This window comes from Zosterops lateralis, assembly GCF_965231275.1.
Source record: "Zosterops lateralis genome assembly, chromosome: 7".
In the NCBI taxonomy this organism is placed as follows: domain Eukaryota; kingdom Metazoa; phylum Chordata; class Aves; order Passeriformes; family Zosteropidae; genus Zosterops; species Zosterops lateralis.
Window position 1 is genome coordinate 12,876,748 of NC_139767.1, and position 15,358 is coordinate 12,892,105.

Sequence of the window (15,358 nt, forward strand, 5' to 3'; positions counted from 1 at the left end):
TGTCGTACTAAAAGTGGTAACTGTTCAAACAAAATATTTAAAAAGGGCTTAATTTTAAATATGGAAACAGTGCTTGTTGACTTTAAGGGAATCTTTATTGAGCCCTCATTATATAATTTTATTTTTAGAAGTGCATCTCTCAGTATGAATTTACAGTATTCCAGTGTGTTCTAATAAGGACTGCACAAGTTGTTGGCTTTTAGCTTGCCTCATCTAGGTTTATTTATTACTTACAACATAATGTAATGAAGAAATTATTTAGGCAATAATAAGTAGCAGTGCTTTTCAGCCTTTTCTGATTTGTGAAACCTTAGGAGTATGGGTCTCTCAAGAAGCTACATATATGGAGACCAGTAAAGAGCATATAGGAATTTGCTTTCTCTTTTTTCCCTTTTAAGGACCCTTTAGAGCTGTTCACACATCTTTTCTTTAGAAATGTGTGGACAAGTTTAAAGTACTAAACTGAAGTGCTAAACCTTTTTGGGGGGTTGTTTTGAGCTTTTCTGCCTTTTTTTTCTCTATGAAGACCAGAAATAATATAATTTTTAACCTATTTTTTAACAAAACTTGCTGTTCTCAGATTCATACTGATGAGATTTTAAAGAATACCTTCACAAGTATTTCATTGTCTTGTCCATAATTACCTTGATGCAGACATCACTCTTTCCTTGTATCTTTGGTCATCTATAACCTGTAAGTTACAGATGGGATTCTGCAAGGACAAATTTTGGTTTTTGCTGGGTTCTACAGAGGCAGGAGTGCCTGCCTGTGGCATACAGGAAAAGGATCACATCATGGCTCTAAATTTCTGTCACATGCTGGTTCCAATAAAAAAAGTTAATTGCTTACTTTTTAGTATGTTATCTGTGGCATAAATTGTAATTATTTTTACTTTCATGACAGATTTTCAAAGACTTTTTTTTTTTTAATAGTATGGCTTTGAAAGTTTTCCATATTAGAAGAACTTAAAATCTGTGCTTGTGGATTGTATGTATACATATTTCTGGCATTGGGTATTTTTTTTCTAGCAGTAGAGAATTTGTTTTAAACTAGATTTTTGTTGAAGAATATTCAGCTGATCCTCTGGCTTCAAAATTAATCATGTTAAACTATTAATCATGTTAAAACAGAATTTAAGTGTTTATGCTAGGTGTTCAGTGAATGGAAATAGTGATCATTCATAGCAGATAGATATCTATTGAGATTGTCCTTATAAGAAACTGCTCCCTACTACAGTGGAATTAATAATTATAATAACAATAACAACAACAACTATAATAATAACATGTGCATTGATGAAAATATTAACTGCTTCCACTGAAGGAATGGGCAAATGAAAGGAAGTAGCCTTCGATGTACTTTTTTTAAGGAGCTTTTGTACTGATAAGTTAATAGCTTGTGTTCTTGCTGCTTTATGTATCAGACTGTCCATTTATTTTGTTCACTTTGGATTTTGACTGTTTAGCCTCTTAGAGAGTTAAGATTTTGAATGATTGTATGTGATTCTCCTATGAATAATGAATGAAGAATCTTATATCTTAAGGTTAGAAATAGTCACTTGTATAAGTTTTTTCCCTGCTGGTTTGGGAGCACCACAGTTACCTGTTGTCTTAGAAGCAGGTGTGTACAATTCTTATAAAACCTTTTTGTGTTTCAGTTTATATTTGCTTGAGATGTGTGTGGGGGTTTCTCTTAAGTGATATTTTGTCTTCAGATTTTATTTACGGAAGTTTAGTTAATAAGTGACTGCTTTTACTTTTCAAAGGTACTGCAACAGCCACCTGCAGGTACTTGGCTTTATACCCAAAAAGGAGAGGAAGAAAAAGAATGATCCCATAGAGGAGGTGAAGGTCAGGCATCAGATGGATGCTATGGCCTTCAGTCTGACAGTGCCCACCCTGGCCTTGAAGATGCCCAACGGACTGGATGGGATGTCCCTCTCCCCTCCAGGGGCAAGGCTTCCTCTCCACTACCTGGAGGCAGAATTAGAAGACCCCTTTGCTTTCAACGAGGAGGATGATGACCTAAAGAAAGGGGCAACAGTGAAGAAAAAGTTGCAGAGCAAGTTGGCTCAAAACCGGCAGCGCCAGAGAGAGACAGAGATTTTAAAAGTTCGCCAAGAGCACTTTAGCCCCATTCCTGCACCTTTGCAGCAGCAGCCTCTGCAGCAGCAGCACTCCCATCTGCCACCCTCATCAGCTTTGTTAAAGCCGACAGGGCTACCGCAGGGCATCGTCTGCAAGTCACCTCAACCTCTGAACACCAGCCTACCAATGCAGGGAGTGGCACCCACCACACACACTATAGCACAAGCACGGCAGTTGTCTAACAAGAGACCTCTGCCTCTCCTGCCACCCGCCAGGGCTCCTGTCACGGACCCGCCAAGGACTGACCGGGTCCTCATGAAAGCCACAGCCTTCTCTCCACACTCATCCTGCATGAGCCGGCTCCAGAGACTGGTGAAACTGTGCACTCGAAAACAGCAGCTGGACACTGATCTGTTTCCTCACTTAGGTGAGTAGGTAATAGATGCACTGCAGACGTATTTTTGAACCCGAAACAAAAAGACTAAAGGGGGCCGTCTTCCTAGCCCTGTCCTGAATTCCTGTGTGGTCCTTCCAAATAATCCTGAGCTAGGTAATCTCTTGGCATTTTCTTTAGCCCTGTCATCTATGAAGGGAATGCCTGGACCCATAAATGGTTTATGGCATTTTGGTTGTTTATTCTTCTTAATGTTCTGTTAACCATTTGAGAAATCAAACTGAGGTGTTGAAAACATTGTTTGGATTATAGAGACCTCATGTAGAAAGTTTGCAACTTGAGTAGTAAAGGTGACACTAGCCGTACCTACCTGAGTGTACAAAGTTAGATTGTAACATTAGGTGTGTGATAAGTGCATGTGACATAATGAATATAAGCAAAAGTTTGGCAATTTGGGCCATCAATCTCTGCAGATTTGAAATTCCAGTTGACTTAATTAGAAAATTGGAACACGTGAATTTTTCTTGACTGGGCACTATTTATGTATAGAACATGGATGAACAAAAGGAAAAGACCACTTTCAGGAGAGCAGCACTGTTACAGAAGGTAGTTGGAAGGGTGGAGTCTTGTCCCCATACCATGCAGAATAGCCTTCCCCTTACATATTATAATCAGTAGTTGCTTGTAAAAATATAAGCAAATATAACCAAATTGGTGCTATGATAGTAGTGCTCTGTAAGCTTTGAAAAGGCAACTGACCTTGTGGCTAATTTGTCTAATTGTGAATATAGACCTAGGCAAGGTCTGTATTTACAGTTAAAAAGGATATCTATCCTTTTTATCTTCCTCACCCTCCCAAATTACTTTTCTGCTTAATTTTAGATTGTACATTTCTAACAAGTAAAATACTGGCAGGGAAAAGGAAATGTGAGTCTGTGTGGCTTAAGTTAGGGACACTAACTTTATGATGTTTAAAATTAAAAAAAGACTAAAAAAAAAGATAAATCCGGACGTTCCCTACATAATGTCTTGTTTAATTGCGAACATCTGTAAATTTTGCTATTTCAATTAACTTTTTCTTAATCTGCTGTTAAGATCTGCCCTTTGGCACTCATGGGGTAGTTTGACTATTTGTTCAGGAGATAATTAGCAGCCCATGGCATGTCTCTGAAGAAATTGTTCTTCAGAAAACAGCTTTGATGGTCCTATATGTAGTGCAGGTCTTTAGAGGAATGGCAACTCCAGAGGCATTTCTGAGTGTCACAGACCTCAATAGCTTAGAAAGTGACCTGTGTTTTGAAAGACTGTAGAAGTACACCTTTCTGTGCTTAATGTTCTACATTCTCAAGTGGTGAAGAGAATGTTTTCCTAAAAAAGAGGGATGGTAAAAATAAAAAACCAGTTAGACCTATACATGTAGTGTTGGGCAGGTGCATAACTATGTGGATGCATTTAGAACGGTTTATATTTGGCAAAGTAAAGGAATTTACATATTAATTTTGTGAGAGTGGAAAATTTATTTGATATTTATTCATTATAAGCCTTAATATTAAAGACTAGGTATGCCAGTTCAGAGAATTTCAGGATTTCTTTTCTATATATGAGCAGTGCTAGAGATGACTGCACAGGATCTTTCAAAAGATTAAGCAATTTTATGTGTACCAACATCAGAGCCATGTAGTTGAATATTAATGTAACTGCAATCTTCAGGGTCAGTATAGCTGAATCTGGATTAGATTTTGTTCCTTCCTTTCTGCAGTGCCTAGGAGAAGCAAAACAACTCAATTTCTGATTTTGTTTTTAAACTTTGGGTAAACAATTTGTTATGGGGTTGTCAATTGTGGACATGTTTATGGAATGATTAAGTTGTTTTTTCCATTCCTTTATGAAAGAGACAATAGGAAAAAGAAACATTTAAGTAGAAAGTGTAATTCCAACATTTTATCAAATGTCTTAAAGCATCTTAATTTAGTTCAAATGTATGTTTAAAAAATAAAAACAAAACATAATTTTTTAAGGATGCTGAAGTTCCTGAAAATTTGGGTTTCTGATATCTGTGGTTCATGTTAAAGTGCTGGTTTTATATGATGAAGAGTTACTTGATGATTGCATTCCAAGCATGTGTGTTTGTCTCTAACTCTGAAAGTGCTTGACCAAGTACTGATGCATTTCCTACATTCAAGGCATCTGATTTCAGAATCATCTCAGATATAGTTGTTTAGTTTAGTTTTGGCAAAAATAAAAAGCTCCTTAACGCTATCAGTTTTCAAGAACACAAGAAAATGAAAAAGCAAAAATGCTGGCTTGTAAATGCAGCAATGGGAGTTTATACCACCTGCTGCAAGAAAGTGGCAAGATTTTCACTGGATGTGAGAGAGAGAGTAGGAAAGACTACAAAAGATAAAGTTCCAGATAAAATGTTCCACCTGGGAACTTACTGGCCTCTTTCTGGGTGCCCTGTTCAACAGCTGTGTTGTAGGTTGACTAACTGCGGCTGCTGGAGCACACCCTAAGTGTATCATGCTGCATCATCACTGAGTGAAAACGTGCTGCTTGTGAAAGTGCAGGAGCGTTTGCATCTCTCTCTTTAGCTCTTTCTTCATGCTAACGTGTGCATTTGGCAAGCAATTACAGAGACTGAGCAGAGGAACATCCTGGGTAGCTGTGTGTCTATCTCTGTCCATGCTGCTGTGTCTTACAGTTTTTATATTCTTTTATGTCTTGGCACAGAGAACGGGTCAGAATATAAACAAAAATGAAATTGGCCTATTTATATCATATAGTATTAAAATTTACCAAGTAGTCAGTTCTTCATGGCAGGGACTTCTTTCTTACTTTGTACTTGGTTATGAAAACTAATATTTCTCTGTGAGTAAGGTAATGGGGTGATTTTTCTTCCACTGTTTATGGATAAAGAAGCCAGTAAGGATTTTAAAAGGAAAACTCAGGTATGACAAAAATCAGTGGATGCTATTTGCACACTGTAATGGAGCTGTTACTGTAGCTTTTCCTGTATAATTGAGAATACTGCATGATTTAATCAAATATAATTATGTTTGCAACTATCCTATACATTATTTTTTTATGCCAGAAGTTACTCAGAAGCTTATATAAGGTAGATGCTCTTTTCATCCAATTTCCATGTTTTCAATTCCTTTAGGGCTGGATTGGTCTGAAGACAGTGGAGAAGAGTTGGAGGATTCAGAGCAAACCTCCCCTTACCAGGTTGCGTGGTCTATCCGAGAAAGCCTCGGCTATGAGAGACCTGAGTGAGTATGATTCTTTAGTATTCATGCTGGCCTTGAATAAATCATGTAAATGTGAGCTTCACTTCAAGTGGAGTCAGTGCAACCTAAGCACTTGTCAAAGTGTTTTGCTGAAACAAAGGATTGTTTGAACTCATTTGTTTGTAGTAGTTGTGGAACAGCTTGTCACCTTCTGTCCCGATTTCCAGCTAACTTAGAGACCTTTGTGCTGTCTGCTATCAGAAGGATTCATCAGGAAAGGATTTAAGTTTGTTTGCCTGAATTTAATTGAGTTTAGTGGGATTTTTTAATGAACTTGTGTGCCTTGATGATTGGAGGTCCTGAATTAGAATTGAATGGGGTTGCTATTAGTTTCTTGTCTTTCCTACTGGTTGTGAATAACTTTGTCAGTAAACTTGCTACATTTTACTCATTAGTTCTTGTAATAATTATGCGGGCTGTTGTTCTAATGTGCTTTTTAAAGGCCATGGTATTTCTTTTAATAATTAAATGTTGACTAAACCTCTCTCAATACTTGTGAGCGTTGGAAGGAAGTTATGAGATCAAAAGGATTTAGCTGCTGGTTCCTTAGAGCAGGAATTAGCTGCTAGTGCTGCAGAACAGCTTATGACGATCTCTATATACTGCTAAGTCACAAATCTAAACTTACAGCAGGATATGATAATATAGGTCTATTAATGTAAATTTGAAGGTGCACAGTTAAAGCATCCCAGGTGTAGTATTGTAATAAAACTGTTGTATGTTATTAACAAAGAAATTAGGGTCTCACTAGAATTTGATTATAGTTTCTGTAACATGGCTCTCATTCACTGTGCAGCTGGACTTTTTGATACTACAACTTCCCCCTATTTTTTTGTTTTTCAACTATCACACTTAGAATAAGATGTTGATGAAGCCCTATTTTATTGTTACATTCTGGAAATTCTGAAATGTATCAGGATTTCCTGCCATCTCTGAAGATTGTCCTCAAGGTGAACAACAAAGCTGTATCTCTGTCACCAGGCTGCTAAATATTAAGAGCCTTCAATGTATCAAAGCTATTAAGCAGAGTGTAGACTTCACTTTTTTAAAATAAAGGGGTCTTTTTTTGTTAGGAATGACTGTCATCATCAACAGGGCATCAGCAGTTTCAGACTGAGCTTTCATAAACATTGCTTCTAACTTAAAAGGCAACTTTTAAATAAAATGTTTTGGGAAGACATGAACAGACTTTCAGACTTCTAAATCATACATAATTTTTCACAGCAGATATATCTATTAAATAACTTCCCTTACACTCTTCTCTCTTTGACATTTGACTTGATTGTTCCATAGATCCCTATTTTTTTGTCAACCTATAAAGGTCATCTCCGTGTGTTTTGTCTTCTGTTTGTCTTAACTTCCTTTGGATTCTTCCTACTCTTTTCACATACTGAGAGAAAATAATACCTTGTCTTGACATTTTCTGTTCCATTCTAGCATTCTGTGCACTTCAGTTAAATGCTGTCTTTACTATCCATGATGGGTAAATTTTTGGATGCGACTGGCTGCTTTTGTATTTCCATCAGCCTGGAAATAGCTCAGTGTTAGCTCTTCAACAACCTTCCTAATTTTGATCATGGATAAGCATTTCCTTGATGTCAGCCTTCTAAAACTTTTGTTCCTATTCTGCAAACTTCTGTAGAGGTTTTTATTACCTGAAATGTTTCACTTTGAAACTTCTGCAGTGTGGTCTGCCTGCTGCTGAAGATGAATTAGTTCAGGCTGTTTCTGGGAAGATTTGATTTGTCAAAACGACTCTGTCTTGCTAATCTTGTGGTACAGACTGGTGACTCCTAAAGTTAGCCAGTGACTTGTTACAACTCTGAATTCTGGGGACTTATTTTACCAGAAAACCAATGAAGATTATTTCCCAAAACTTTTAGTTTTTGAAATCACATGCCTAAACTTAGGGGATTTACTTGCTATTTTTCATAGTAGAATTAAAGCTCTTTTTTCTCTGTTCATTTGTATCTGAGCTTGTGGTCCCCACCAACTAATTGCATTCTGTCTTTTTCCTTTTGACTACATGGAAGACAGTGGAAGGAATGCTTCTCAGAATAGACTATTGAAAGAAAGTGAACAGTTAATTTCTGCTTTACTAGACAGCTGGTTCTCAGCATTTCTGCTTGTGTGATTGTGGGGGAAACCTCTGTTGAACTTCTTGTGTGATAGTCTAGCTGCTCTTAAACTCTCAAAAATTAACAGATTTGTTTAAAATTAATGTCTTAACCAGTTGGCCTGGTTTTGGCTGGGATAATGCTCATTTTCTTCTTAGCAGCTGGCACAGTGTTGTGTTTTGGGTTAGGTACCAGAACGATGTTGATAACGCTCTGATGGTTTGGCTGTTGTTGCTAAGTAGTACTAGCCCTAGGTCAGGGACCCTTCAGTTTCCCGTGCTCTGCCAGAGAGAGTGTGCACCAGAAGCCATGAGGGAGCACAGCTGGGACAGCTGACCCCTAAATGGCCACAGGGATGCTCCACAGCCTAGAACATCATGGCCAGGACATAAACTGGGGGGAGCCGATCGCTGCTTGAGGTGGCCTTGAATATCAGTCTGTGGGTGGTGAGCAACTGTATAGGGCATCACTTGTTTTTCTCGGGGTTTATTTTTCTTTTTTCTTTTTCTTTTTCTTTTTTAATGACAATAAATAGTAGTAGTATATTTTGCTTTGTTTCCATTAATAAGCTATTCTTAGCTCAACCCATGAGGTGGTTTTTTTTTTCTGATTCCCCTCCCCACCCCCCTCCCATACTGATGGGAGCAGGGAGAAGTGAGCATGCAGCACTTTGGTACTTCATTGCTGGATGGGGTTAAACCATGACAACAATAATACATTTTTTGGTTCACTTGCCTTCTGGCCTTTTAATCTGTAAAATTCATATTGTTGCAATCATCTGTGGAAACGCAGGCCAAATGTTTGCTTTTATTATTCTGCGCTTTAATTTTGAAGAATTGTGTTCCTATGCTCCCAGGATTTCAGGATGCAGTGCTTCGAGACAGGCACAAATGTTTGAGTTCAAATCGCACAGGAGTTAGCAGTGGGCACAGTGCAGGCTGGGTGCTGGCAGAGAAGGTTGCTGGGGTGGGAGGAATCCCTTGTGGGAGCAGCAATTTGGAGAGAAAGAAGGGGCTGTTCTCTGCTGCAGATTATTGAAGCTTCCCCCTAGATTATTTGATTACTGAGTCTGGTGTGCTAGATAGTGCTGGAAAACAAATGACTTTATAACAAAGTATTTCTTCACTTCCAACACTGAAATACAGCTAAAGCAAACGTTTCAAGTAGCAAGTTTGAAAAAGGAGTGTGAGTCCCTCCTCATACCAACTCACTCAAAGGATTAAATATCAACACCATGTTGTCAAAAGTTGGATTTAATAACTCCCAATAAGTAGAATAACTAAAAAACAGAAGGGAAGGTTCTTCAAAATGCTCTGTAAGAAGGGATTTGAAGTATAGTTGCTGGGGTGTCTCAGAATAGAGAGCATGTTCTCCTCATTCCCTGGTGGTGCCTGGCTGCTCGTGCTACCCTTTTGCTCTTCCTTTCTGCTGCTTCGTGCTGTCTTTGTTTTCTTCATGAACACTCAGCAATAATCCCCCTGATGTTTCACATGACAGTCTGAAAGGGAAGGGTTGGGAGAAAGCATTTTGGGTTATCAAATTGTTCGCGTGCACTTTCAGAAATCTTTGTAAAAATGAAATGCCACACGTTAAGTTGAACTTCAGAAGTTCTACATGAAGCTTAGGAGAATAAACTAAATAGAATTTGGCAAACTTGTTTATGAAAGAACAACAATAAAAGAATCTTTCTTTTCATGCCTACTGAAGAATAAAGGTTTTATTTCGATATTTTTAGGTTTCTTTGAACGTATAAATGTTTTGGCTAATCGTACTGGCCTGGGAACAAAGTTCTGAACAGGCTTTTAGAAACTGGCTTTTAGAAATTTTGGCTCAAAATAAGCCCTTGCCCACTGCAGGCATGATTTCTTTCTATACCTTTGATATATGCCTTCATCTATTTTTAAAAAAGATCTCATGAACTGAAGATCAAAAATATTTTAGCATACAGTGACATTTTTTCTGTCTGTTTCAATGTGAGAGAAGTAAAAAGTCTCAAATACAGAGAAATGTACATTAACAAACACTCTTTCCACACAAAAGAAACTTCTTTCCACGAAGAAATACTCTTGTTATTCTTAAAGTTAATTTTTAACCGTATTTAAAATTAAATCAGTAAGTTTATTTAAAACTCTTGGCCCAGAGCAGTAAGGAAATATCTAAGATATTAAACCCACCAAAAAATATATATGCTATCCATGTTTTCCACTTTTAGTAATACATTGGAAAAGGAAAATCTATATTAAATAGCCCACAGTCAATTTTTTCTAAACAGGTAGTTTTCCCCAGTAAGCATTATTTCCTAAGAGATCTTAAAAGTGTACTTCCTTTTTATTTTTGACGTAAAAATATTCTAAGCATTACATATGTTAAATATTTTTAACAGGTTATATTTGCTGCTAAGCATGTAATAGCAGAGGTTAATTACTTGTAATTTATGCTTCTAGAAAATAATCTATAATTCGTTTTAACAGACAAAATAATAGTATGGTTGACTTTACATAACACTTCACAAAAACTTGCATTTGTGTCAAAGGCAGTGCTTGCTGCTGCGGAGTTTTTGTGGAAAGCCTTAGTGGAGATGGCTGCAGTCTCTTCCATTTGGCCTGTGTCTAAATAGAGTCAGAGTTTCCAGAAAAGAAAGTAGGTCTTCACATATTGCCTTTCAGGGAGAGATCTGCTGTCTGTGTTTCTGGATCTTACTTTATTTAGTAAATATCATGGCTCATATTTCGCATCTCTTGCATCTCACTGGTGGCCTCCTTTGCTGTGCACAGGTTTGGGTGTCAGCTCATTCAGTCCCATGGGCTCTGAACATTGCCAGCCTTTGATATACTTCGTTTGTTTGGATTTCTCTTCTCTCCCCTGCCTTTTCTTTGTGTTACAGATAGGAAAGTTGACAAAAAGTTTCTCTGTTCTATAAGAAAAAAAATAGAGGAAAAACTGAACAGAGTCTGCTTAGATTCAGCACGTGTATTTTGTTGCTCCATGAACAAAAAACTCATTCTGCAAACTAGTGCTTGTTGTGGAGAACTTCTGGGTAGCTTCATGGACCTTGTTGTTTTAACAAGTTCCAGTAATGATTTTCTGTTTCGTAATTTTTACTTCATTTAACTGAATGTGTTGACATGGTTTGATAGTCTTGTTAATATGCGCCTGGACATTCAGAAAGCCAAGATAAATAGAGAAGGGCTTTCTTAAGCCAACAAAGAGTTGGATTAGTCCTTCATCAGGTCATTGCTTAGCCCTGGTCTGATCTTTCCCTCAGTATATTTGAGTTAAATGTGAATATTTTCTCTGCTGCTCTACTGTAACTCAACTGCAGCTCAGCAGCAAGGGGAAATCAGTATCAGCTGTTAGCTGTGTTAGTGTGTATTTTGGTTTAGAAAGGAATACACTGCCTGGCAGAGTAAAAAGAATTAGAAGTAGTCAGCAGTTTTGGTACTTGTTAGAATTTGACCATCTTCTCAAGCATGATCATTCCTCAATAAATTTCCACTACACAATTCCCCACTCTTGTCCTCTCCTTTAATTGCACTTTGATTTAAGCATTGGTCTCATTTGCTGACACATTTACAGTAAATAAAGGTTACCAGTATAGATTTCTTTTTGAACAGCAGGCTCTAGACATTTAAATGTGTCAAACTTGATGATAAATTGTTGTAATCTCTAATAATGACATACTAAGAAGAGCAAATACCTTTAGAATTTAAAAGGGATCCTGCTCTTGCTATTTCTCAAGTAACACTGCCTGATTTCAGCATTTGGATGTTTTTGTGGCTAGAAGATGGATGCCAACTTAACAGTTATATTAGAATGACAAATTAGCTTAGTGGGAAAAAGGAAATAAGTAGTAACTTAAAACATATTTGTTTTTATTTTCCCTTGTTCAGGTCCGATGATGACAATGCAGATGACAGGAGTTCCAGGGTGACCAGACTTTGCACTTACTTTCAGCAGAAATACAAGCACCTCTGCCGCCTGGAGCGGGCAGAATCGCGCCAGAAGAAATGCCGGCACACGCTCCGGAAAGCCTTGCTGCAGGCGGCCAGCAGAGAGCCGGAGCGCGCGGGGCAGCTCCTACAGGAACTCCGGAGGGCTACCTGTGCTTGTACCAGGTTAGACCTGCCCTGGGACTGCAGGAGCCTGGGGTTGGGCCAGGGTACACATGGGCTGAGCATCCAGCAGCTGAAAGGATGAACTCTGAAACTCTAGTTGTGCACAAGGCAGAAAAAACATGACACACAAATGCCTGTCAGTGGAGTAAAATGAACGTGACATACGATGTTTTCCATGAAGACAGGCCTTCTCCAGCTTTATGTTTTAAAATGCGGATGTTTTGTTCAGCAGTTTCTGGACCCAAATATCTGGTCCTTTACTATGCCAGTAGAAGGGTGTGTAGTCTGGTCTGTAGTTCTCTGCTTCAATTCAGATTTTGTTTTTCAGACAACTTTTTTGAAAAGTCTGTACTTCCTCTTAATTATCTTCCCAGCGAACCAAATTTAAGCTCATGCTTTTTGTTAGATTTAACTCAATCTAACATTAAATAAAACTTGGCAACAAAATACCTAACTTCTAACAACTTTGAAGGTTATCTTCTGTGGGAATTCTTTCTGGATAATGTCAACATCCCTCTAGCTCTCAGCATATGGAGAGTTGATTGATTCATATTAGTTCAGGAACAGACTAAGTCTGAACCCTGCTGTTACATTTGGGGTATCAGGAGCATCCTTTTGCTGTTGTGGTTTTGCTTTACAGGATGTGTGATTGTGGGGTGTAGTGGATAGTATGAGATGCAGATCGGAGCTAGATACTGAGAGTATATTCTGTTTAATGGGATGCTTTTGTTCCTGGATAGAGGGATGTGGTTCATGACGGAGGGTTCATTGTTGGGGAGGTGGACTAACTCTGAAAAGCTGCTCTGAGGTGTAATGTAGAAGTCCATTAGTAGTTTACAAAGTTGTGTATAAATGTCTCCAAGGTTAAACTACAGCCAAAGTTCACCTGAACTGACAAGCTCTTGCTGGATTTTTTTCCCCTATTATTTTTGCCTTTTATTAAGCAAAAAGTTTACATTATTTTGGGTAGACCAGCAAAGCCTGTCATCACTGCTCTAGTCAATTTAAGTAACCACAGAATCTTTTCAGATACAAAATTTTTCTCAGGAATAATACTGCTAACTAAAACTTTGCTTAGTCAAAGTGCAGTTGATGACAGAAATGGCTGAAGGAAAAACAGTCAGGCTACAGACAGCTTTTTGTCAACCTAGAAAGCAACGTGTACAGAGGTGCAAGTCAGCCCTGGAATCGCCAGCTTTATCTCCATGAAGGTGACATGCCTGGAGAGCAGGCTCACCCTGAGCGAGCTGTGTAACGCTTGAGCACTCGTCCACACTGCTGTCTGGTCGCCTGCTTGCAGCTCAGGCTCAAAGCACAGAGGCCGTGCTGGGGAACGCCCAGCTCCGGGCACCTGCTGGTGGATTGGGCTGTAGCACGTTGATGAAGGAGAGCTTTTATCCATGTTGAGCACGCTCAGGCTCTGCCGCTCCAGAGCTCAGTTTAAGTTTGTCTGAGCACATGCTTGCATGTAAGCTCTGGGGATGCTCGGCATGTTTTGATTTATGAACAGGCTTGGAAGTGCACTTGATTTCCATCTAGGCATACTCAGTACATTGAATTCTAAAGACCAACCTCATTTTGAGGGTCACCTGTGTTGACACTCACCTACTGCTGCCCTTTCTGTTGCAAGGTGTTGTAATATTTACATGGTAGTAGCACATAGCACCTCTCATTACAATTAAGGCCCTGTGAAATAAGAAATAATCCTGTTACACCTTCACCTGTCATTGGCATCTATTCAGTGTCCCTGTGTAGAGCCTGGTAGTAGTGTGCACCCATCTGGATCATGGCACACACATGTGTTACAATTTTTCATCCTACTGTGCCACCTTCAGTATAATAATTGTGTTGAGTAACCACCCGAGACTGGGGGTTTGTCTGTAAACTCTTTTATGCTTTCTTTTCAGCACAAGCCAAGCAAGGCAGAGAGATGCAGAACCAACAACCTGCAGTGGAACTTCGAAGGGAGAGCAGTGCACTAACAAGGCCCTTCCATTCACCAGGCACTGTTTTCAGCGTATCCTCTTAACTCTGGGAGTTGCATTTAGGCATGGAAGCTATCCTGGTTTAGGAGGTTTTTTGTTCGTTTGTTAGATATTTGCATGATAACTAAGTTTTCACCAAGAAATACCTATTTGTTAGTGTGTCATCAACTTCTTTGCTTTTAATTTGGCTGCATGATTTGGGTCTGTAGACAGTGAGGATAAGTAGTCTGCTACTGGTGTCCGTAATAGGAACATCATTTTACTTTGTGAGCTGTATTTAGTGTGTGAAAGAAACCTTTACAAAATTATCATCCTTCACAATGACTTGGTACAAACCATGTGATTTTCAGCCTCTTGGCTTTCATACAGCTCTTGGTAGGTTCCAACAGACCACCTTCTTGTGACAGTTCTATGGGAAAAGGTTTTCATACATAGTATAAAAGGATGGCTTACACTGACCAGAAAGATGGAATTCATACTTTGCATTGTTTAAAAAAGCAGAGTAGGAGTCACAGAACCTCATAGTCCAGATGAGGAGGCGTTCCCTGTGCTTGGAATTTCAAGCAAAGCCTGGAAAAGATGTTAAAAGCGAATGGCTGAAGATTGCAGAAAGAAGAGAGCAAGTTAGGTGTGATTAGATTTTGGTTCTGAAGACTATAAAAAGGCAGACTTATGATCTGTAATACTTAAAAATTCTGCCTACTGCCTTCTTTGTTTTTAGCTGAAGAATTGTTGGTGCTTTTGTTGGGGTGACTCCTTTTGTTGGAACTTTTGGTTTTTTATGTATTAAAAGTGACTAGTGCTGATGCGTTCAGCTACTATCAGAATGCAGCACCTTTCCAATTTTTTTGTTTTGCAGATGATTTTTTTTTATTGCTTGATTTTCTGCAGGCCACTTAAAAGCAATCTGCAGAGCAGTTCAAAACCTCTATGAGAGCACCATGGCATACAGCTGTGTTTGGGATTTGCTTCATGATGGGAATTTTTGTTTGGGTATTTTTTTAGTTTTAAGTGGTCTCACATGTTGGTGTGTGTAGAGCAGTAGTGATTTTGCATATATGCCCATTTTTTCTCTCTGCACTTTCTTCTCTAAAATGAACAGATTTTTCATTCTGACCTATCCATCCAATTCTTCTATCTGGATTGTTCTGTAGGTTTTTCTTTGTTGTTTTTCTTTTTGTTTTGTTTAAACATTTTATAAACATACATAGTGATGTTGCAGTCTGAGAACTGTTGAAGATGGAAGGAGTGTTTCTAATGTTGTTTGAAAAAAACACACAGTGAAATATCTGTTTGATTTGCTGTAAGTCTGGAAACATTTTTACTCCTGCTAAGGATTTTTCTGAAGGAAATCTCAGCAAGCTTATATGTGG

The 15,358-nt window shown here is 38.5% G+C and overlaps 1 protein-coding gene across 5 annotated transcripts in view; it reads left to right on the plus strand.

The window, feature by feature from the left end:
- Positions 1-15,358, plus strand: part of INO80D (INO80 complex subunit D) — a 45,439-nt gene that overhangs the window by 14,393 nt on the left and 15,688 nt on the right. For all 5 annotated transcript variants that reach the window (XM_083865075.1, XM_083865074.1, XM_083865073.1 and 2 more), the window contains 4 exons: positions 1,766-2,514; positions 5,642-5,750; positions 11,776-12,000; positions 13,908-14,017. In XM_083865075.1, coding sequence (XP_083721201.1) covers positions 1,766-2,514; positions 5,642-5,750; positions 11,776-12,000; positions 13,908-14,017 — 1,193 coding nt within the window. The remainder of the gene's footprint in view (positions 1-1,765; positions 2,515-5,641; positions 5,751-11,775; positions 12,001-13,907; positions 14,018-15,358) is intronic.